The sequence below is a fragment of the Sciurus vulgaris genome (genome assembly GCF_902686455.1).
Source record: "Sciurus vulgaris genome assembly, chromosome: 14".
Classification (NCBI taxonomy): domain Eukaryota; kingdom Metazoa; phylum Chordata; class Mammalia; order Rodentia; family Sciuridae; genus Sciurus; species Sciurus vulgaris.
Genome location: NC_136475.1, coordinates 67,062,667 through 67,086,496, shown reverse-complemented (window position 1 = coordinate 67,086,496; position 23,830 = coordinate 67,062,667). Strand labels below are relative to the sequence as shown.

The 23,830-nt window shown below is 37.7% G+C and overlaps 1 protein-coding gene across 5 annotated transcripts in view; it reads right to left on the bottom strand.

Moving 5' to 3' along the window:
* The window catches only part of CDKL4 (cyclin dependent kinase like 4), a 66,319-nt gene that overhangs the window by 16,761 nt on the left and 25,728 nt on the right, over positions 1-23,830 (bottom strand). Inside the window, exons 6-10 of one of the 5 annotated variants that reach the window (XM_079109899.1) lie at positions 22,800-22,997; positions 20,766-20,848; positions 19,096-19,152; positions 13,915-14,049; positions 1,345-3,202 (exon numbers count right to left, since the gene is read on the bottom strand). In XM_079109899.1, coding sequence (XP_078966025.1) covers positions 3,152-3,202; positions 13,915-14,049; positions 19,096-19,152; positions 20,766-20,848; positions 22,800-22,997 — 524 coding nt within the window. In that variant the 3' untranslated portion in view covers positions 1,345-3,151. The other 4 variants (XM_079109897.1, XM_079109900.1, XM_079109898.1 and 1 more) reach the window with 4 other exon arrangements.

Below are 23,830 nucleotides of genomic sequence, written 5' to 3'. Positions count from 1 at the left end.
TCATTAATATGAACAATGACAATGTTATAATGTATATTTATTCTCAAAACTTTCTTGAGTTCATTATGTTCTATGATAAATCTGAAGAAGGAGGATTTCTAGATCAATTTGTGTATACTAATTTTAAAGCATTTTGCATGAATTTTATTTTATACAAAGAATAATAGGCTTTCTATTTCTTAATAGAAGTCAACATTCCCTTTAGTTTATGGTTTCTAATTTACTCAGAGAATTTCTCATGGGAAAAATGTATTCTCTTTGGAAATCCATCCCAGAATCTTATTGCAAACCAATTTCTGAACTCCAATGGAAGCTTCTAAATCAGGCCTAATACTCCACGATAGAGAAATGGAGGCAATTGATCAATGTTCTTGATTCATTAAGCTGGTCTGATGGAGCCAATTCACTAGTGATTGTCTAAAGTATAGACTTCAGAATAGAAAAGTCATCATTCTCTGTCTTTATCATCTATTCTATTAAAAATAAATATAGAGATACATTTTAAAAAATAACAGCTTTATTGAGATTTAATTCACGTACCATAAAATTCACTCTTAAGGTACACAATTCAGTGGGGCTTCTCTCTTTTTAGTATATTCACCAATTATATAACCACCACCACTATCTACTTCTGAACATATTCATCATCCTTTTCAAAATTATTTTTCTATTTTATTTTATAATTATTATACGTAAAATTGGCATCAAATCCACTATCAAATAAGGCAATGAGGGGACATAAATAGTTAAATAAGCAAACATTTTTTTTCCAATCAATCTGTTTTAACATTTCTTTGAGTTTTAAACTTTTTAAAGGTCTTGACTTTTTTATAAAATCAAAAAATTTGGCATGATCTCATGAAGGACTCTCTGATTTTCTTTTTCTTTTGTAGGTGCTGGAAGTTGAACCCAGTGATTCATGCATGCTAAGTCACAAGCTCTACATGGAAGTATACTCCTAGATCCAGGGATCCCTCATTTCAATTCTTTTTTAATTTAATTTTTTTTGCTGCGTTGAGGATTGAATCCAGAGCCTTGCACATACTAGACAAATAGTGAACCACCTATCCACACTCCCAGCCCCACATTATCTTTTATATAGCATTCATATGACCGTTCATATTTCATGATAATTTTAACACCATCACTTTGGTTAGGGTCAAGCCCTGCATATACAGAAGAAGATGCAGATGACTTCATCTACAAATTGATGAGATGTTTACAAAAAACACCAAATACTTTTTTACAGTTGAGGCTAGACATTTATTTAAGGATACAGTTTTTTTTTTTTTTTTTTTTTTTTTGGTGCTGGGGATCGAACCCAGGGCCCTGTGCTTGAAGGTAAGCACTTTACCAACTGAGCTATCTCCCCAGCCCCAGAATGCAGTATTTTTAATTAAGATTACCCTTAGAGGGCTGGAGTTATGGCTCAGTGGTAGAGCACTTGCCTAGCATGTGTGAGGCACTGGGTTTGGTTCTCAGCACCACATAAAAATAAATGAACAAAATAAAGGTCTGTCAACATCTAAAAATATTTTTTTTTAAAGATTACCATTAGAGAAATCATAAATAACAGGATGGTCAAAAATTAAACATGCCCCAGAGAAAGGGGTTTGACTTTAGATAGTTAAAGCTTACCATGCAATGCTTTACATGCAAATATAAGGGATAAATTTGGTGGAAGTTTTCTGAAAGTTTTAAAGCTAGCTCTATTTTGCTTTCTGCTACCTGTCTGAACCTGAGAATATTCATTCGTAAAATGTGTATACTTTCTCTGTTGTCTGAGAGAGTACAGGAGAGAGTACATAGAATGCATCCCAAACACTATCTGGCATTTAATCAGGGCTTCATATCATTTAGTTTATTAGTCTATCAATAACTTACAGGCCATCAGAAAAGAGGTAATGGAACATACATGTTGGGGAGGTGTTGGTCATGGAATACAATGTTTCAGTTGGACAAGAGGAAGAAGTTCCAGAGATCTACTGGTGATTAGAGTTAATAACAAAGTACCGAATCCTTGAAAATTGCTGAGAGTAGATTATAAGTGTTCTCGCCACATGCACAAAAGATAGTATGTGAGGTAATGCATATGTGAAATAGCTTGATTTTACCATTCCACAATATATATGCATTTCAAAACAACATAACATATATTTATTCATCAATTAAAATGGTAATAGTTCATATATGTAAACATATAATACTTGCACAGATTGATGAAAAATGAATTGGAAAAAGTCAGTATTTGCCTTCATAATGCATTAATAATTTGTATTTCAACATGACAGCTACTTTATATTTAGCATATTGATTTAAATATTTCTTTCCCTTTTACTGCATAAGGTTTGAGATATCTATAATTATTTAATGCTTCTTCCTAGCCTTGATTCTGTTAAATTCCCTAAAATATTATACTAAATTGGTCATTCTTGTCTCCTTATGGGTAGAGAAATTCTGAAAATGAAAGAAAGCCAACAATAACATCAGCAACAACAAAAACCACTTTTTTTTTGAGTTTGTGCAGATAAGGGAACTGGTGGTCAGCAAGTTAAGATAAAAATCCAAAATACTGTAAATAATGTTCTGGAATTTTTTACATACTGAGAGTATGTGGGAAAATCTCCTGGCAATGTTGCTAGATGGAGCCTTCTTGGGATCCTAGCCAAGGATTTACTTTAATCCTTAGGAATTGTGCAATCTGAAAACTGAACTTTCAATTTCACTCATATTTAATAGCTATTCTCTCCACATGTGTGTTTTTGTCAATTTTATTGATCAAAGGGCCCATGGTGCATTTATTGGGCAAAAATGGCATTCTTTCTCTTCAGAGTGGTGTCCAGATTGCCTATTTATGGTGTGTCATCATCTGTGGTAACTAGAGTGCTTACTAAGGCTAAACAAACAACAGCAACAATGAAACAAAAGCCCCGCCCAGGACTGAATAACAGAAAACATTTTATAGATCTTTGGTTTGCTTAAAAAAAAAAAAAAGCTGAGCTTTTTCTTGCAGAGTGACCACACCCCTAGATTTTGCACTTGCCTCTATGGAGATAGCTCTCTGCTGCAAACAGGAAGGAGAATGGAGATCTCAGAGTAGATTAGATGCAGGATTTGTGCATCTTCCTTGTAAAGCTGGCAAATATGCATCCTATATAGACCTTCTCTGTGTTCTTACCTCTCCATTCAGTCTGCAACAAACCTGAGGAAAAGATGGTGGAAGAGGACACAGGAATAGGACAATAGATAGATGACAGCTGTTTGTTAATGTCATTTCACAAAATATCTTAACTGGGAGGATCCTTAAAATCATCTAGCTTGATTATTCCTTATGACTCCTTTATGGGAGGCCAATGAGAAGAGATCATGCCCAACTCTGTGCAGTTAGTAGCAGAATTGGCTCTAAATCCACATGGTGTTGATGGATTTCTTTGAAACAAGGATGGCCAAGGCTGGCATTGGTAAATTATCAAAAGCAGACAAGGTTTGCTGTAGGCATATTTTCACCTCAATTTCTCATTTTTTGTGGTGCCCCTATTCCCATTTCCCTAAAGAAACACCCTCTGGTGCTATCTACCTTCTGGTCACCTAATAGTTTCACCCACCCCAGTTCACATCTCCATTTTTTTTTTTTTTTCTTTACAAAATAAGGGTTTTTGTTTGTTTCATTTGTACCAGAGATTGAACCAAGGGGTGCTTTACCCCTGAGCTATATCCCCAGCCCTCTTTAATTTTTGAGATAGGGTCTCCTTAAATTGCTGAGGCTGGCCTTGAATTTGCCATCCTCTGTCTCAGCGTCCTGAGTTGCAGGGATTACTGGCTTGTGCCACTGTGTTCAGAAAACAAGGCAATTTATTGAAACAAAAGTAAACTGCCTAAGGGAGGGGCAGTGGGCTCACCCAGTGAGGCTAGGAAGCCCACATCTCCATTTTCTCAGCATACTGATGACAAACAGCTCTTGGTTGTTATTTCTTTAAACAAATTCATGTAAACATTCTGACTGGTACTTAAGCTCCTTAATCTTCTTTCTTGGTGGGTTTACTTTGGAACCCAGATGAATTTAAATATTTAAGGCAGAATGCAGAAGGGATTTTTATCTCTTCTAGACCAGTCAGCTAGGAGGCAGGATTATGGCTTTGCTCATTTTCAAGTCACAAAGAACTCAACACAAGGGAAAAGCAAGCTGGGGATTGGCAGGGTCAGGGGCAGAAATCTTCAATTCTAGGTTGGATGTAGTTTAAACTGTTAATGAGGGAACCCAGCAGAGCTCTCTGTAGGACAGTAGCAGTCCTGGGATACATTTGAAAACTGGATTTGAAAATGGAAAAGAAACTTCTAATAGATCCATTTGAAGCTGATTTATTACTTGGAACTTATAATTTAGAGGGAATATTTGATGAAATTGATTTTTATAAGGATTTTTTTTTTTTCTAAATGGGACTACACTTAAGTATTAAGAGGGTGTATTACATCCAGAGAAATGTTGATCTTTAAAATATATTGTGGGGAGTTATTTGAATTTAATTCAGGATTATTTGCAAATTTAGTTTATATCACATAGTGCTGGTATTATACTGGGAGTTCTTACATTAGGCAAGATTAAATACAAATGAATTCCCCTGACCTGAAAATTGTAGGTAATAGATGGAGGAGATTGAAAAATCCAGAAAGAAACTGGATAATGGAGCAGATCTTTGTCACAGCAGAGAGTGGAGTGTTAAGTGTTTGGTAAAGGATGAAAACTAATGACATAGAATTGGGATTCAAATCCAAGAAAAGTGGATGTGGCAAGAGAGGATGGTACTTAGAGGAGGGAAGAACAGTGGAAAGGAGATCTGGAGAGGAAGACTTCTTCAGGACAAGTAATACTACATGGGTTCCAACCATGATGTGTGACTTTGCCCCAGGCCCATCCACTGAGCCAAAATAAACCTTTTCTCTTTATAAGCTGATTTGTCTGAGTTATTTATTATAGTGATGGAAAGTTGACTAATACACAAATCACCCAAAACTTAGTGGCTTAAAACAATGACTGGGCAGTTATCTATTCTACTTCATGCTGACTAGGGACACTCATTTGGCTATATTGGCTGGTGGCTGCAAAGAGTTGGAAGGTTCAGGAAGACTTGACTCACGTGTCTGGCCCCTTGATTATTTCCACAGGGACATTTCTCTCCAGCTGGTGTCTTAGTAATCAGCCTTTGCTCCTTTGCAGCATGGTGGCTGTCTCCCCAGAGAAAGGAAGCAGAAGCTGCCAGGCCTTTTAAGGGTTCAGCCCAGAAACAGCACAGCATCCACCTCTGCCACAAAGCCACCCTGGATTCAAAGTGAGGAGGGATGAGGAAACTTCATCTCTTGATAAAAGGAGTGGCAAAATGTCATTGCAAAAGGCATGTGGGATGGGAGAAATGGTTGCAGTCATCTTTGGAAAAACCTTCTACTGTATTCTTTTAAACATAGAAACCATTAAAAATAATGAAAGCAGATACATTAGTTCAAGAGAAAATAAATGAAGCATATTTGAATAGTGACCTCATTAGTAGTTTTACCAATTGTTTTCCTCTCTTTTTATCACTTGGTCTGAGTCTGGTCTTGAGTCCTTTTCACATTTAAAAACTACTGTGAAAGGCTGGAAATCAAAGTGCAAGAAAATTTCACATCCTGTAGCTTAGGTATTGTATAGGGTCAGAGAAATATTTTGATGAATTGAAATAAAAAGAATCTTAGAGCCTCAAAGTAAAGTTGTAAAGATATTCTCAGGGATAAGCATTTGGCTAATCAGACTGGAGAACATTTTGTGAGTTTTGCCATTTGCAAAATTCCCAGCCCAAGGCACAAAGAATAGCTTGCATGTCAGCTCTTCAGCTGTTCCAACCAGTAGGAAATTAAATAACAAGTTGTGGAATTTACATATGAAGATGATAGTTTTTCTCACTTAAGTACAAAGAATTAGACAATAGACTAAGAGTTGAGTTGAAGAGAAATTAGGAGACAAACATTTTTAGCTTTTATTAGAATGAGTATAGAATGTTCTATACATACATATATAGAGATATACAAGTCATCAAGGTATTCAATCCTATATGTAAGTTGTCTAAATATTTAAATATGCTATTTTCAAAAATAGCATAATATTATGCATATTTAACATAATACAACTAAAACTACTTTGCGGTGAATAGGTTCTAGTAATTTAAACTGCCATTACGCTAATTATCAAATGCTCATTAACCTACAGTTACAATTCCAACTGATTTGCAATATCCCTGCTTCTATACAGTTATGTTCTAAAATCCTAAGTAGACACATGGCATCTTCAAAGTGACAATAGTGATATGGTCAATAAGTAGTACTCACAACAGAAAACTTAAACAATATAAATCATTTATATGCCTGTTGGGTAGGACTACCTACCAGTTTTCAACTTGATTAAATTGTAGGTATAAATAAATTATCGACTCAGCCCAAGTCCCTACTGCTGAATTAAAAATTGTGTACAATTCAGATATACGTATATAATTCCATTAAGTATTGTCTAAGGAAATTGCCAAAATATTTGCTGAAAATAGAAATTTACTAAACGTTCTTTGCCTGGGTGAATATTTTCATATTTCACAGCATATGTGTCATTTCTAACCTAATTGAAGTTAGATTAAAACATCAAAGGATGATCATACATAACCCCATATTTTAAAAGCACACCTGTTTTATTTACATTAATTAAAATCTAGTGAAAGCTTCAAAACCCACTTTTGTTTATAAAAGCTACCACATTATATGGTTGTCTATAAATGACTGTTGACTTGATGGAAGTAACAGGGTATAGTGGTGTGAATGTTTATGTGAGTGACAAAAAGCAAGTCGGAGAGAGAGAGAGATCTGGCTAGATCGTACACTCCAAAATTTTATCTTGGTATTGTTATTAAAAAATAACCTCTAAAAAGCCTCTTCTAGCAGGAGTCATATCCAGGATACAACACTATATGCTACAGAGAATCACAGAAGTTTATGCTGTAGAACAGCTTAGAAATCATCTACTTTACTACCCTCCTATTTTATGAATGAGAAAATAAAATCCCGAAAACTTTACATACTGTCAAGGTTACACAGAGCGTTGCAAGCTAGGTCAAGAACCTGGCTGTCCTAATTCCCAAACCCCTGATATATTAGTCTCTAACTATCACTTTTTTTTTTTTTTTTTTTCTTTTTGGATACCAGGGATTGAACCCAGGGGTGCTTAACCACTGAGTCACCTCCCCAGTCCTATTTTGTATTTTACTTGGAGACAAAATAGGGTCTCACTGAGTTGCTTAGCGCCTTGCTTTTTGCTGAGGCTGGCTTTGAACTCTTGATCTTCCTGCCTCAGCCTCCCAAGCCTCTGGGATTACAGGTGTGTGCCACTGTGCCTGGCTCAACTAGCACTTTTAAAGAGTTTTAGTCTCCTAGTAAAACAAGAAGCTGTTGAGTTAATAATTTCAATAGAGTACAGACATACACATATCTAGAACTTGTGAGTGGCATTTATCATGCATGTCCCATGCATAAGAAATATGTCTTTACAATTAAACTAATATCTTACTCTAACTCCCCAGTTTTTTTAAAAGATATTACTGTTAGTGGAATTTTTGGATCACTCCTCTTCTGGTAGTACATTCTAATTTTAAAAACTTGTGCAGGGGGTGGGGTGGCAGAATTCTTTGCCACTCAAGTTGTTCCAAAACCAGGATTGGAAATCATTAGTGGTGACAAATAACAAAGAAAGTGCCAACTTCTTGAAAAACTGTAATTCTATGGCAAGTATGCTAAAGAAGCAAAAACCAGCTTCAGAATTAATTTTTTTTCAAAATAACTTATTAATGTCTTCTTGTTTGGGAAATCTGCAGTGATATATCTAACTCAAAAGAAGGGAGATCTGTTTTAATCCTGCATTCTCTATCTGAAAGCTTTATTTTTACTCTTTACCCAATCATTTCCCAATTCCAAGGATTTGAAAGCCTGGGATCACAACTTGTTAGTGATTCAGTCTCCTTAATCTTCACAGAATAACCTGCTAAAAGGGTTTGGTAGACAGGGCACATTAGAATGATTACATTCACATATCCCCAAAACTGAATAATCAACTAAAGACAGAACCACGCACCTCAGCTTCCAGGGCTAAGACAAGTCTAAATGTTCTTTTCTTTCTTTATTTTTTCTTTCCTTTTTTTTTTTTTTTTTTTTTTATTGGAGCTCTAAAAGTCAGTAAAAAGTAAGTAAAAAGTCAGTAAAGTCTGTGTTTTTTTTTTCTTTTTTTTTTAAACCAGGGAATGAACCCAGGGGTGCTTAACCACTGAGCTATATCCCAGCCCTTTTTATTTTGAGCCAGGATCTCCCTAAATTGCTGAGGCTGACCTCAAGCTTGTGATCCTCCAGCTTCAGCCTCTTGAGTCACTGGGATTTTAGGCCTGCACCACCTTGACTGGCTCAAAGCCTTTATGGTCAGTAAAGAGTGCTGCAAAAAAGTAGTTTGGAGGCTCCCAGATACACGTGTCATGGAGTCTGAGGAAACCTGCAGAATGAGAAGAAGTCATGCAGAGATGGCATCCAGAGGGACATTCAGGTGGCATCACTCTCCACGATGGTGCAGGATTGGGACAGCAATAGATTAACAGGTTTGAAAATTGGCAGGAGATAAGACAAGACCCAGGTAAGCTAGAAACTGTACAATTCTCTAAAGGAAACACATGGTCATAGAATCCAGCGGGCTTCTGGGATGAGCAAGACTGTTTGCTGAAGATAAGTTTTTACAAAAGTCATAATTGAATTTGGGCAACTGTCTTCCATTGGGCTAAAGAAGTACAAAGAAATTTTGTATAGTTTGAAGGGAGAGATTGGTACTTGAAACAGGAAAGAGCTACAGTTTGAGGACTGTGCCCCAGAGTGATACAGGCTATGCAGCCTGGGCTACCTAGGGACAATCAAACTGGCAAATGTGACCAGAAGATTATTTTTCTTCACAGTAATATAACAATATGACTGTATCAGAACATTTTCTAAGGTTAGATGCTTTCTCTTCTCCCTTCCCCAGGGATACCCAGTGATAGATTGTTCTGAAGGAAAAAGAGACAGAAAGAGAGAGAGAAGAGACAGAAAGAGAGAGAGAGAGAGAGAGAGAGAGAGAGAGGATAGTTTGAATTAATTATTTTTTTTAAACAGGATGAAAACATAACGAAATGTATTACATTCCTCAGGCATGGAAATACAGGACTTCTGAATTCTTTTTTATTTTTATTTTCTGAATTAATTCTTAATTGAAAGCAAAAATAAGGGAAGACAGTTAGCCCACCAATCCCTACCCAAAACTTCATCATTAGAAGTACATTTGAAAGCAAAATGGATAATGGAGCAACATACTGCCTGCTCATTTTCTCTCTGTATTATATTATAGATGGACATGCATGTTTGGGAGAGGTGGAGCAGAAAGGTAGTTTGGTTAAAAAAAAAAAAGACAAAAAAAAACTATGAAGGCTAAAATGAAAACTGTCAGTAAAGTTGCCTTTTATCTTTTCTTCCCCATTTTCCTTGAACCTGTGATATCATCCTACTTAAAATGCAAGAAACAAATCTGAAGAGGCACATTCTTGACAACAAAATGAAATAAGAAGACCCTGACAGCTTATATTTACACTAAAAATGTCAATGGCCAAATAAGCTCATGTCAAAGTCCTTCTACCAGGCAAGAAATTATTTTTAGATGCTGTAATTCCTTAGTAAGTGGATGCTTCTATATAACTAAATGAGATTTTTCTGAGAGTTTACACCGCCATGTTTATAAGTGCAACAGATCTTCAGAGATGAACATAAGGTATTCTGTTTCCTTAACACTAAATGCCTAATTCTTGGAGCCAGACCCAAATAATTTTTGCAATGTAGTGTATGTGCAAAATTTGACAAAACTTAGGCAAGTGTGCCAGCTAGGAACAGGGAAGAGTTAATGCAACACTCTTAATTTTTATTGATGGGAACATCACTGTTTTGTGCCTTTTGCCAGACAGTGATAGACAGCCCTGTGCCATTATTTTACACAAGTTCCATATTAGCAAACTAAAAGTTTTTTTCAATCATTCTGCTTCATTTTAGATGTCCAAGATAAAGGCATTTACTATGGTGCTTCAAAACATAAATATGTGTGTGCATGTGCATATGTGTTGGGGTGTGGGGATGGATGTCAAGTTCACTTGGGAAAATATTCCAGCTCATTTTCTTTCTTTCTTTTTTTGGGTAAGAGACAAAATGAAATTAACTGAAAGATAACCTTCCTGCTATTTTATGCATTTAAAAACCTGACCTGTTTATGATGCCCTTAACAGTTTAGGGCAGTACAAGTTTGTAGAGGCTATGGATGCCAATGTTTGGAACAAAATATTGTCAATGAACCATTCAGATAACACACTCAGGAGGACTGGTTTAGGTATGGAGATGATTTAGTCAGGAAAAAAGAATAGGGCATTATGAGGTACCATTAGAACTAGTAGGCAGTAATTCAAGGGCATTATTGTCAGGAGGATGGTGATTCCTTGTTGTTTGTCCATAATTTGCTATGTTCAGAATGTGTGTGGAATTTTCTCTAGCTAGCTTTAAAAATAGAATTGTCAATGTCTCATGAGGCAGAGGAAATATAGAGTCTACGCTGGAATCAAGAAATAAACCTAGATAACCTTTCAAGTTTCCCATCCTACACCAATATAAACATGGAATACCAGCTTTGCTCAACAGATATGGTTAAAATGAGAGTGAATTACAATGGAGGAGCATGATGACATTCCTTAAACAACATATAGGCAGGAGATTTGATATCACGTTAAGATATTATGTGGTCAGATGAAGCAGGATGATAAGTGAAAATCTTTTTCATAAATTGAAGTATAAGTGAACAAATTCTCAATAAAAATTGTCTAGGAGGGACAGCTCTGATGAAATTGAAAATGTCTCCTCCATATGTGCAGTTTCAGGCCTTATAACATTTAAAGAAAATGTTCTAAAAGATAAAGTTGGCATGTAAAAAGCACAGGGAAAGGAATCAGCAATGATCAGAGCAAAACAATTCTAGAAGGCATCTTAATTTTCATATGGTTCATTTGCATTTGAAACACTGAGAATTCCTATCTCGCTTGTACAAAAATATGTACATATTAAATTACTTTGCACTTGAAAGAACATTTTCCTAAATGTTTGGAAGATGATCAAATTTTAACTGGAGGACTTGTTTTCTTCCATCAGGTGTGGGGGAGATGTGGCTTCCTGGTATGAGAGGCAACAGTTGATTCTAATAGCAGAACAAGACAAAAATAAGAAAGTAAATTGAAAACAATTCCTATAGGTACAGTTTGAGTTAAAGGTGGTAAAAACAAAAAGGATATGTATGGTTCAAAGATGTCAAAAGCATCGATTTTAAAATTATGCTTGGTCACCTTTCCAAAAATGGCAATCCTCTGATACTTGAAAATTAGGTTCTATTAGTTATTCTAGGATTTTCATGGATGCACTATTATTTTATTCCAATACACTTATTTCTAAGTACCTAGTCAATGTTAAAAAGACAGCTCTCCACCAGATATAAAACAATAATTTCAGGGGTCAACATTCCCCACATCTCACATTTAAAAAATCTAGGATATTGGTTGAACAGCACGGGCTACAAATCTCTTTACAATCACCTTGAGACACTATTTACTCTTAAGGAAATTGCTGGTCATTCACTCAGAGATCTAGAAAACAGGATCTAGATAGAAATTTGAATTCATAAATGTAAACACACTGAATGAAAAAGTCTTTCTGTAATTTTTAGTTTCTTTTTTGATATAGTAATTTCTAGGAATGTCCTCAGAAAGAAAACCAGAACCTGAAAGGCATCCTCGTTCACCTCTTGGCCTTGCTCTCTGGGAACTTCCCAGGCAGAGGGCCGAGGAGTGAGGTCTTGGGGTGGGTGTTATAAGGGGCCCACCGTGTGTGGGTGGAGAGTGGATAAGCCGCAATTCACTAAGGGCACAGAACACAATGTAATCTTTTAAATGGGGTTATCTAGTACACGCTGCCTTTGTGTTCCTTTTCCTTCTGTTGTCCCTGAGTCTTTGGAAGGCCTTCTGCAAAGTTTCTGCTTGGCATGGGTTGGACTCAAACTGTGAAGGAAAGGGCAGCATGGCTGTGCACCAGAGCCTTAAAGGGAAAGCAGCACCTCAAGCCTTCAGCACCTCAAGCCTTCAGCCCCTCAAGGCCAGTGTGATGACAATTCCTCAGGAAGAAAATCAGATGGAGGCTGGGGGTCACAGGCACGGTGGGCTGTAACTGTTGTTCCTCCCAGGTCAGGGGTGCAGAATATGTGTTTTTAAGGGAGTAATAATCATTTTTTCACACAATTCACACTGTATTTCAGATTGCTGCCTAAGATTTATTTAAACAGATCTTTTTTTTTTTTTTTTTTTGGTCATTTAAGTATAATATGCACTGGGCTTGATCTGCACACGATTTAATAGTGAAAGGGAAATGGTCCATGAAATAAAAAGGTGGATACCCAGATATTCTACATACACAGAATTTAACATTTCATTTTACTGATTAATTTGATTTTTTTTTCTCCCAACAAACTTTTGTTTTAACTACTAAGAGATCAGGGGGTGAAAAAAGACTATCTTTTCCTTTATGGAAGACATGCTAATGAGAGAATAAATGCCCCAAAATTAGATCAAGATAGAAGACGGAAGATGAAGCAAGTGCAAAATGTGACAATGATCAGTCTCTGATAAACTGAAAATTATCATCTTAGTTTGTGAATAAACTATACATAATTTTTTTAGTAGTATTTTTTTTGGTACCAGGGGTTGAACCCAGGGGTGCTTAACCATTGAGCCACAACCCCAGCCCTTTTTTAGTATTTTATTTAGAGACAGGGTCTCACTGAGTTGCTAAGTGCCTCGCTAAGTTGCTGAGGCTGGCTTTGAACTCGTGATTCTCCTGCCTCAGCCTCCCAAGCCGCTGGGATTACAGGCGTGTGCCACTACGCCCGGCTGTGAGTAGCTTTTATTAAATACCTTCCATGTGTCAGATATTGTTTTAGGTGTTGGGTTTATGAAGTTAGCAAAAAAAAGAAAACTTCTAACCAAAAGAAATCTACTTCCATGAAGTTTCTGTTTTAACTTCAAAGTTTTCTGAAACCAAGTGAAGGACAGTCAGCTATTAAGCTGCAAAATTGTTAGTCATAATAGTCACCATTTTGATTTGCAATATTGACCCGTTATAAGATAGGATTTGATTCCCAGATGTCTAGTTTCATCCCTTTGTTTCTGACAGAGCTTGGTTTTGAGAAAAGCCGAGAAAAGGCAGACATAGCTACTTTCATGGGTGAAAGATGGAATGGTCAAATTTCTTTTATTGTGTGTCTGGAGGCAACAGAAAGGGAATTGGATTCTTTGTAATGGTAGCAAAACTCAGTCCTGTAGTAATAGGGTTTCAAATTGACTTGTATTTTGTGTACACGATCTGGCAGGATGTCCATATAGCAAAAGAGTTGTGTAATTATTAGATCTGAGTGCAAGCTGGCACAGTGGTGTGTACCCATAGTCCCAATTACTTGGAAGGCTGAGGCAGGAGGATCGCTTGAGCCCAGGAGCAGGAGACCAGCCTAGGCAACATAGCGAGAGCCTACCTCAAAGAGAAAAAAAAAAAAAAAAATCAAAGTGTACTTGGAATAAGATTTCACAGCAATCTGAAGATTTTCATAGTTTTAGATTTTATTACATCAATCACCAATATTTATTAAGATAAACAAAGGCAACTTAACCAGAACAGGAAAAGGTGTTGGTGTCTACCTCATCTCACTTTGAAAGGTAGGAAAAATGGAATCATTTTTAGAGCACATTAACTTTTGAATGGAGGTACCTGCTGACGCCTTCTGTTTCTTCCCTCATTACGTGCTTTTCTTTTCATTTGATCCTCTTGAAAGGAATCAAAATAGGAGCTCTCCAGGAGTTGGGCACAGGTTAACCTGTCGTCTGGATTCATTTTCAAACACCCCTTTGGAAAAACAGAAAAGCAAAGCGAATATTAGAGGGGCTTATTTTCTTACTGCACCCCAAAACCCTGAATGATAACTTGATAGAATAAATATTAGTTTAGAAAACCAAGTGTGTTTATTACATTTGAACCGGTGAGTGGAGTTGCTCTTTGGTCTGGTGCAGGGCACACAACTGTAATTCTAGCTACTTGTGAGGCTGAGGCAGCAGAATCACAAGTTCAAGGCCAACCTGGGAAACTCAGTGAAACACTGTCTTGAAATAAAAAATAAAGAGAGCTAGAGATGTATCTCAGTGATAAAAGTGCCCAAGGCTTTGATTCCCAGTACCAAAAACAAAACACATAAACAACAACAACAAAAAAATAGAGTTGTTCTTTTTTTTGCTGCTTCAGGGCAGAATGTATGGACACTCAATGTCTCTGGGAGAGGCCACATATAGAAGATATGTTCCCACCAGTGACAACTTTTCATCACCGGTGAAAGCAAACAGCAGGAGTCTTTAGAGCGTTGGACTAGCAACATGAGCATGGTCCCAGGAACTGGTTATAATTGTAAATTCTTAAGTCCTACCTGCTATAGCAAAAGTGCTGGAGCTGCGGCCCAGGAACCTACACTTAACTAGCCCCCTAGGTAACTCTGATGCCACATGCTAGAGTCTGAGAACCACTGGTATAAAGTGGCTGAGGAAGTGTGAACCTCAGTAATGAGAAAGAACCTAAAACATGGAGAAATGAAATGTATTTTCCTACCAGAGGAGCTAGGTATTATGACACTTCATATTCAAGGCTGTCAGGAGCCTCTGGGTCTGCCTCTGAGAGCAGGGAGCATTGTGACAACAGAGGGGCCACTGGTAGTCCTGACATGAAGAGGTTTTCTCTGAGAAGCCCAGATATTCTTTGGCTGTCCTGTCATTGTCTGCTCCTTTCCTAACCCCAGCTGACCTCAGATCTCTGATCCCTCTGAAGGCTACAGGTCTCTAATCACTGTCACCTGCCCTTTGGAGCAGTATCTGATTAGACTTGTTCTTTAAGAAGTGACCTTGCTCAGCAGAAACGGACTTACCTGTCCCTCTATGACTAGGACTTGCTCCAGGCAGGTCACCCCTAAGTCATGATCCATGCATATATTCATTCTAGCTGCTATGGGGAGGTGGTCTTCTCAAATCCTAACACTGAAAGGCTATAACCAGACAGACTATTTTGAATACAAACTATGGTAGTCTCTATTTCTTCATCACTTTCAACTTCTGATTCCATCATTCTATACAAGTGGCTTTTGTTATTAATATCCATGACCTTTATTTCTATATCTTTATTTTTTAAAAAATATTTTTTGTTGTAGATGGACATAATGCCTTTGTTTATTTTGTTTTATGTGGTGCTGAGGATTGAACCCAGTGCCTCACATATACTAGGCAAGCACTCTACCACTGCGCCACAACCCCAGCCCCTCTATATTCTTGTATCTAATAGTTATTTTGAGTTCTGATCTCAATAGTATTAGAAACTATGGACCAGGTCCTTCTCCTTCCTCCACCCTGTTGGTATGGAGTATCAAACCCAGGGGTGCTTAACCACTGAGCATGTCTCCAGTCCTTTTTGTTTTTTATTTTGAGATGGTTGCACTAAATTGCTGAGTTTGGCTTTGAACTTGTGATCTTCCTGCCTTAGTTTCCAGAACTGCTGGGATTACAGGCATGTGCCATGGTGCACAGCTAGGTGCTTCTTGAAACTCTCTCTTTGGCTTCACTTTTACCTCCTTTTCCTTCCTCCTATCTTTTGACCACTCTCTTCAAACTAGCCTTTGCTAGTGTACTATCTCCATAATGGTTAGTGGAATTCTTCCCGACTTGGTAATAGCTTTCTCACTTTCTCATCTTTCTTAGTTGCTACTGATCTCATTAATGCCCATGACTTCAGTTATCAAGGTTTACCAGAGTTTTCCACATCTATAATTTTATTCCAGACCTGTCCTCTGAACTCCAGAGTCACATATGCAACTGCCACTTGATATTTCTTCTTAGTCTTGAGGGCACTATTACTGGTTGAATTGTGTCCCCCACAAAAGATATGTTGAATTTCTAACTTGCAGTATCTCAAAATGTGACCATGAAGACATATTTAGTTTAGATGAGGTCATAATTAGTGGGTAGACCTCCAATCCGGTTATGATCGGTATCCTTATAAGAAAAGGAAAGACAACATAGAGACAGACACACAGAGAATGTACTTCTGTGCAATGACAGAGGTGGAGATAGCAGTTATACCATCACAAGCTAAGGAATGCCCAGGGGCTCCCAGAAGCTGCAAGAAAGCCACAAAGGATCCTTGCCAATAGTCTTTAAAAAGAGCATGGACCTGCCAACAGCTGGGAATCAGAGTCAGGCACCTCATCCTTGCCATTCTCTTCTACCTTACTCCCCACGTATAAGTCATAATTAAGTCTTTCGAATATATCTTGAATTCATTTGCATTCTTATATGGGCTTTCAATCTATTGAAATCTAATCCATCCCATCACTAAATAGCTATGAGCTTTTATTTCAAAGAGCATTTTCTGATTCTAAGAAGAAGCTTGAACTGGAACAATGTCCTGCGTGATTAATTTTGGAAGCACTGATTTTGACTGGGTGGGAGCTGGGACTTCTAAGTCCTTGTCTGACTGCATTAATAATAGCCTGTACATCAAGAGGATGATGAGGGGCTGAGGTTGTGGCTCAGTGGTGGAGAGCTTGCCTGGCATGTGTGAGGCACTGGGTTCGATTCTCAGCACCACATATAAATAAATAAAGGTCCACTGACAACTAAAATAACTATTAAAAAAAAGAAGATAAAAAGAAGTTTGAAAAAAGAAGTTTTCAGAGGTGCATCCTGATAGATGTGCTTCCAATATGGAAAAGGTCTTGAAGACGGGATATGAAAAATTGGAACTGCAAAGTCCAAGTCAGGATCCTTTTCTCTCTTTTTTTTAAATATATTTTTTAGTCATAGAAGGATGCAATACCTTTATTTTATTTATTTATTTTTATGTAGTGTTGAGGATCAAACCCAGTGCCTCACATGTGCTAGGCGAGTGCTCTACCACTGAGCCACAACCTGAGTTTTTCTTAATTAAAAAAAAAAAAAAAAAAAAAAAAATTGATGGTTTTCAAATTTGGTATTCTAATAAAATTGCTAGTCATTTACAGTATTCCTGATGATCAGATAACTGAAACAGCGGTAGGACTATGGGGACAAATGAGTAATTAATAATAAAGACAATACCCATGGACTTATTTTAAACCTAATAAAGAGAACAAAAGACCTGCCACAGATTGCACAGATTGGCTCCTGTGTGTCCTTGCACTGTCACTGGCCAACACTTCACCCACTTGAGCACCTTCCTGCACAGGTTCTGATCTGGTATCATGGGAAAACTCCCTGTTATGGCAAACAGTAGTTATCTGTTGTTAAAGAAATCTTATAATTGCCATTAATTACAGATAATTTTCTTTTATTTAACATGGGTAGGAGTCTAGGAGATAGGGTGTGGCCATGGAATAGCACAATTCTTGACTACATACAGAATTCTTGGGTCTCTAATGAATACTCATGGATCTAAATCAAAGAGTTGAGTAACAAACCCTAGCTTCATCTAGAATCTTGGGCAAGCTGTCAGAGTGCTCCTGGAGATGAAGACCAGGAGCTTATCCTGTACCTTAAAGTTTCTGTGCCCTGGAGTTGCCCCCTAGGGAGTTTTCAGGTTAACTGGAGGAATAACTTACAGGCAGACTCTGGCTTCCACCTGAGAATGGGTTGGGCTTGCAGTGTCTGACTGTTTGGAGGTTTTGCTAAATTGCCGGTGGGTCAGAACATCTGCCAAGAACAAGGGCAAGGAATTGTGTTTCTAGGAAAGAACCTGCAGTGTGTGGGGTGGAGGCAGGTCAGTTGGCAGCTGAAGTCAGATGGAGCAGGGGTAAGAGCACTGGTCAGAGCAGGGTAAGCACAGAGGTATCAGGCTGAGTCTCAGGAGGACTTAGACTGAAGTGTCCAGCACCCTGGATAGCACCACAGCAGACACAAGCACTGAGCAAAAACACTAGTCTAAGAAGTTGACTCTGGGGCTGGGGATATAGATCAGTTGGTAGAGTACCTGCCTTGCATGCACAAGGCCCTGGGTTCAATCCCCAAAAAAGGAAATTGACTCTGGACCATCCAAAGGCCCACTGAGTAGACCAGAAGAGTTGCAATCTGAGTTTATCATAATCATCTAAGGGAATGCTTAAAGATCCAAAATCCAAAGTTCTACTCATGGAGATTGTCCTGTGGATTTAAGGCTAGATTCAGAAACTGTATTTTGACGAAGTTCCCAGGTCATTTTGCTAAGCAGTCACATTTACAAAGTGCTGCTATAGACAGAACTTAACTGATTCATAAGGATAGATATCATCTCTGGTATCTTTATGCCCATCCCCTAAAGCACTTTCAGCATCCATGATGGATGGGTACCTGCTAGTGCGGTCTCTGTTGGTGAAACACAAATGGCAGACAGGTCACTGGTAAGTTTCTTCTGCTTTGTATTAAAATTTGTCCTTTGTTTGACCATCTCTCTTGGGCCTACTCTATGGAATAGGTCTACTATCTGCATTGTTCTATTTTGCCTGATTTTATCTACTAATCTCAGTGGATATGTTAGAACTGTTACTGTTTAAGCCACTGATGTCCCTTTAGCTAAAATTATTTTATAGTTCCTTATCTTTTTTTGTGTGTGGTGCTGGGGATAGAATCCAGGCCTCATACTTGCTAGGTAAGTGCATTACAACTGAGCTATACCATCATAATATGCTCCTTATCATTTTTAATGACTATATTCTACTTTGGAATTATTTGCCTACTGTCCATCCCTCCCAGAATTATTGGCTTTAATCATTACAATTTGCAGTCAATAACAGTTATAATTAATTAATTTCTTATTCCTGAGGATCAAATCCAGGGCTGCAAGTATGCTAGATATACATGTTACAACTGAGCTATACCTCTAACCCAGTTATAATTAATTCTTAAGTACCTTCATGAAATTCAAAGCCACAGGATAAACATCTGAGAACTTTTCCTCAAGAGTTTCCTGAAAAACAAAGTAAAAATTTCAATGTTATATAACAACAAAATAACATGTATTTTTCATATATACAAGTGACAATAAGAACACTTCCCTTAATACGTTAGATAATTCCTTAGTTTTAAAAAATCATGTTTTTATATAATTTCATACTATACTATTAAGCTCTGAAAGACATTAAACTGGATTATTGTCTTAATTTCAAGAAAGTTATGTGTGAACATCTTCTAACTGGTGTTGGTAATTTTGGGAGAGAAGGGAATGTAAAGCTTCCAATCAGAAGCTGAAAAATATCTACTTCTGAAATTCTACCGTGGTGCTCTAATATCTGTGACTGATCTACTTATAAGGATGTTTTAAGCATTCATGAAAACACATTAAACTACATGTATGAAAGAACTATAGAAATCAATAGAAAGGTAAACACAAAATTCAGAATAGTGAAGGAAGAAGATGGGGAAGTTTCAAAGACAACAGTAATATTCTATTTCTTTAACTGGGCTACAGACTCATGTGAGTTTGTTGCATCTTATCTATAATACATGTTATATAAATATTCTTTGATAACTTTTAATTTTATAGTTGAACCCTTAACTTTTATTATATTGTTATTTAATTACAATTATATAATGTGTATATTATATATAATATGTATATATAATATTATATAATTATGTATAATTATATGTTATGTTATATATTATATGTTATAATATATTGTTAAAAGATTTTAAGAAATACAATGAAAAAGAAAATCAAGGTACTACACCAAATAATTGACTTTAAATGAACACGGTGTCTAGAGATAGTTGGGAATATCTGAACCTCAGATTGCTCACACATGCCATAAATCATGATATGGCTTCTCAGACTTTCTCAGATATTTTCCCGTCCCTATGCTGCTCTGATTCCAACACAGCTCGAGTATGGATTTGTGCCTCTCTTGACATTCCTTTCCTTCCCTAGGCAGATTCTAGACCATATGGAGTTTTAAAGGTCATAGTCTGAACTTGGGTAACAGAGACAGGATATCAATGTCTACAGAGGGCAAAAGAGTCATGTGGTTATTGATACATTCCCAGAGAAAGGTAGAGACCACAGCAAGAGCACAGAGATGATCAAGGATTTGGAATTTAATGAGTATACATGAGGATTATTTTGTAAAAGGACCTTACATAGAAAAATAAAAATTATGAAAAAAAGGAGGTTTTTTTTTTTTTTTTTGGGCCAAGGACCAAACCCAAGACTTTGCATATGCTAGGTAAATGCTCTGCCAACTAAATGCCCAAATCCCCCCAAAAGGTGTTTTATTTATTTTTTTATTGATTCGAACTTTGTTTCAGAAGCTAAAAATAATTGAGTATGCATATCTTCAAAATAAGGAAGACAAGTACTGTTTATGAGGAAATAATTATTTTGGGGAAAATTAGCATTAGTGCTTTGACTAAAAAGATCAAGGCATTATGTAAGATACTAAATATACTTCAACTTAATTTAACGTTGATCTGTGTCAGTATTTTGTACAGAAAATAGAAGCACATATATGAAAAAAGAAACAACTACCTTTTTATAGAAAGTAGCAATACAAAAAATAAAATATCCAAAATAGAGTAGTTTACCATGTCTTCCGGTTCAGGTATACTGATGCCATGGAAAAACTGGTTACTTTTAAAGATGGATTGATGTCTTGGGATTAGTTTTCCTGTCAAACACAAACCACGTAGATCATGAAAATTTTGGTTAAAAAAAAAAATCATAACACATGTAAATAAAGGTTAGCTTTCCAGGTCCAGGTATGAAGGAAATATAGTGCCTGCTTATTCCCTCTAGACATGGGAGGTATGGGGCCCTGCAAAAGCACATCTGGACACTTAAGGCCAATTCTCCCATACAAAAGCTCTTTGCCACGTGTGGTTTGGTCTGTGTCATGAAGCCTCTATCATAATACAAGGTGAGGTGATGGTGCTAAGGGCTTCACACACTTTCTCATTTAATCTCACAACAGTATTGCTAATTTTAATCTTCACTGTATCAGTGAGGAAATGAGACGTAGGTTTAATTACTTGTCCAAGGTCACGTAGTAAAGTAAATGACAGACCCAGGATTCAAACTCAGGTCAGTCTTATATCTACCTCATGAATTTAGGAAAAAAAAAAAAAAAAAAACCACACACACTTAAGGTATTTTAAGTGTGAAACTCTGCCCCAAAATTTCAGACTGAATTCTCCAGGAGAATGTGTTGGAAATAAACAGGGAACTGTGTAGCAGCCATGCTCCCAGGATAGCCTAGGGGAAGTAATGAATACATCTCATTAGGGTGCAGAAGTATCACTTTCTTTGTATCCAGGCTTCTGGAGCCAGGCTGCAGCTAATGGTTGGGTTATATTCTCTTTCAAACCAGGAGGAGGTAGATGATAACGGCTGAGGATGCTAACACATTTTGAAAACTTGTGGAAAAAACCCCTTCAGTTCTATTCTACACTGGATGTATGACTTTAGGCCAATCATGGAGGCTCCCTGAGCCTTAGTTTCCTCAATTATTAAACAAAATGGGCACAATTAAAAATGGTTTTACTGCCAGGCACAGTGGTGTACACCTGTAATCCCAGCAGCTCGGGAGGTTGAGACAGGAGGATCACGAATTCAAAGACAGCCTTAGCAAAAGCAAGGCGCTAAGAAACTTAGTGAAACTCTGTCTCTAAATAAAATACCAGAAATAGGGCTGAGGATGTGGCTTAGTGGTTGAGTGACTCTGAGTTCAATCCCTGGTACAAAAAAAAAAAAAAAAAAAGGCTTTACTTCCACAATAAGTTTTAATGAAGGTAATTTGTAAATTCTTGAGCATTACACATATAAATGAGATATGTTAGTATTATTTTGAACTTTGGCAGCCACTTTAAGCAGGAAATAAAGGACTTTAAGCTCTACAGCAGGGGTCTACAAATCAAGGACCTCAGGCCAAATCTGGACCAGCACCTGTTTTTGTACAACCTGAGATCTAAGAATGGTTTGAAATTTTTAAGTAGATCAGAAAGAAATAAAAAAATATTATTCTGTGCCATGTGAAAACCATAAAGAATGCAGGGGCATACTGGATATGGCTGCTTCTGCACTACAAGGGCAGTTGAGGAGCTGCAACAGAGACTGTATGGCCTACACAGCCCCATCTGGCATCTGATAGAAAAAAATTTGCTGACCTCTGCTCTAGCATAAATGGGGAAAACTTTTCTTACAGGGAATAGAAACTGCATTTGATCCAGTATCTCTTTTCTTTTTTGGGTGCTGGGGATTGAACCCAGGGCCTTGTGCTTGTGAGGCAGGCACTCTACCAACTGAGCTATACCCCCAGCCCCTGATCCAGTATCTCTTAATTAAGCTCTTGTGGCTGACTATATCCTAATTCCCACCTTATCCCACCACAGAAGGAATTGTATAGTTTATTCCATGGCTAGTTGGCTTTTCTCGGAAAGGCATCTGAAAACTCATTGAGAGGAGCTAGGGCTCCATGTATTGAGAAAAGGGCTGGGCTTTGGCCACAACTCAGAACCCATCACCATGATCCTGAGTCATACTCTGGAGAAACGACAAAGTTCTTCTTTTCAGTACACTCACATAATAATACTATAACACTTTAGGGACACTGTGAGTCATACCTAGTGTTCTGATTATCAGATAAAGCTGGTCCACATCTGATTTTCCCGGCCAGAGTGGCTGGCCCGTCAGGAGCTCTGCAAAAACGCAACCAACAGCCCACACGTCGACTGAAGAATCATACTGCGTGTCTCCCACGAGAAGCTCAGGAGCCCTGTACCACCGTGTGGCAACATAATCAGTGTAGGTGTCTCCTGGAACTGCAAGGGCATCAAGTAGATCAGGTGAGTCATATTCTCCCAAGGTGTGAACCTGTGAACTCCTCCTAGAGAAGGTCAGACATTCAGGTAGGTTTTATAACTCTCAGAGGCCCTGATCCTGCCAATGGTTAATGAACTGAGGCACTAAGTACACAGTTGCACTGTGCGCTGAGACAGTGAATTCAACTTTTAAGTGCACCTTCGCTGGTCAGTATCAGCCAATGTGGCGGGGAGGTGGTGTAACTTCAAGTCTAACCCATTGTTTGCACCATTTCAAGTCTAAACCAGTTGTTTGCACATTAGTATCAGCATGGTGCTTGTTGATTAAATTGTATCCCCCCAAAGATAGCTTTGAAGTCCCAACTGTAGCCATGAATGTGACTGTATTTGGAAATAGGGACTTTGCAGATATCATCAAGTTACAATGAAGTCATATCAGAACACACACAGACATACAGGGAGAGCCCCCTGTGAGTCAGAGGCAGATACTGGAGTGGTGTAGCTTCAAGACCCAGAAGCAGGGTCTTCCTGTGGAGACTTCAGGGGAAGTGGGGACCTGCTGACAACTTGGTTTTGAACTTTGGGCTTCCAGGACTTTGAGAAAATAAACTTCTGTTTTAAGCATATAGGTTATGAATATTTATGGAGGCCATAAGTAGCTAAAGCAGTACTAGACAACAGGATTAAACTAATTTTTCTATCCAAATTTATGACAAAGACTTCAATTTGACTCCTTGTACTGAGTCACACATAGTGTGTGACGGGCAGATGACAGAGAGTTGGGTGCAATCTCACTGGCCAGTTCTGCCCTGCTACCCCAGATATGGACTGCC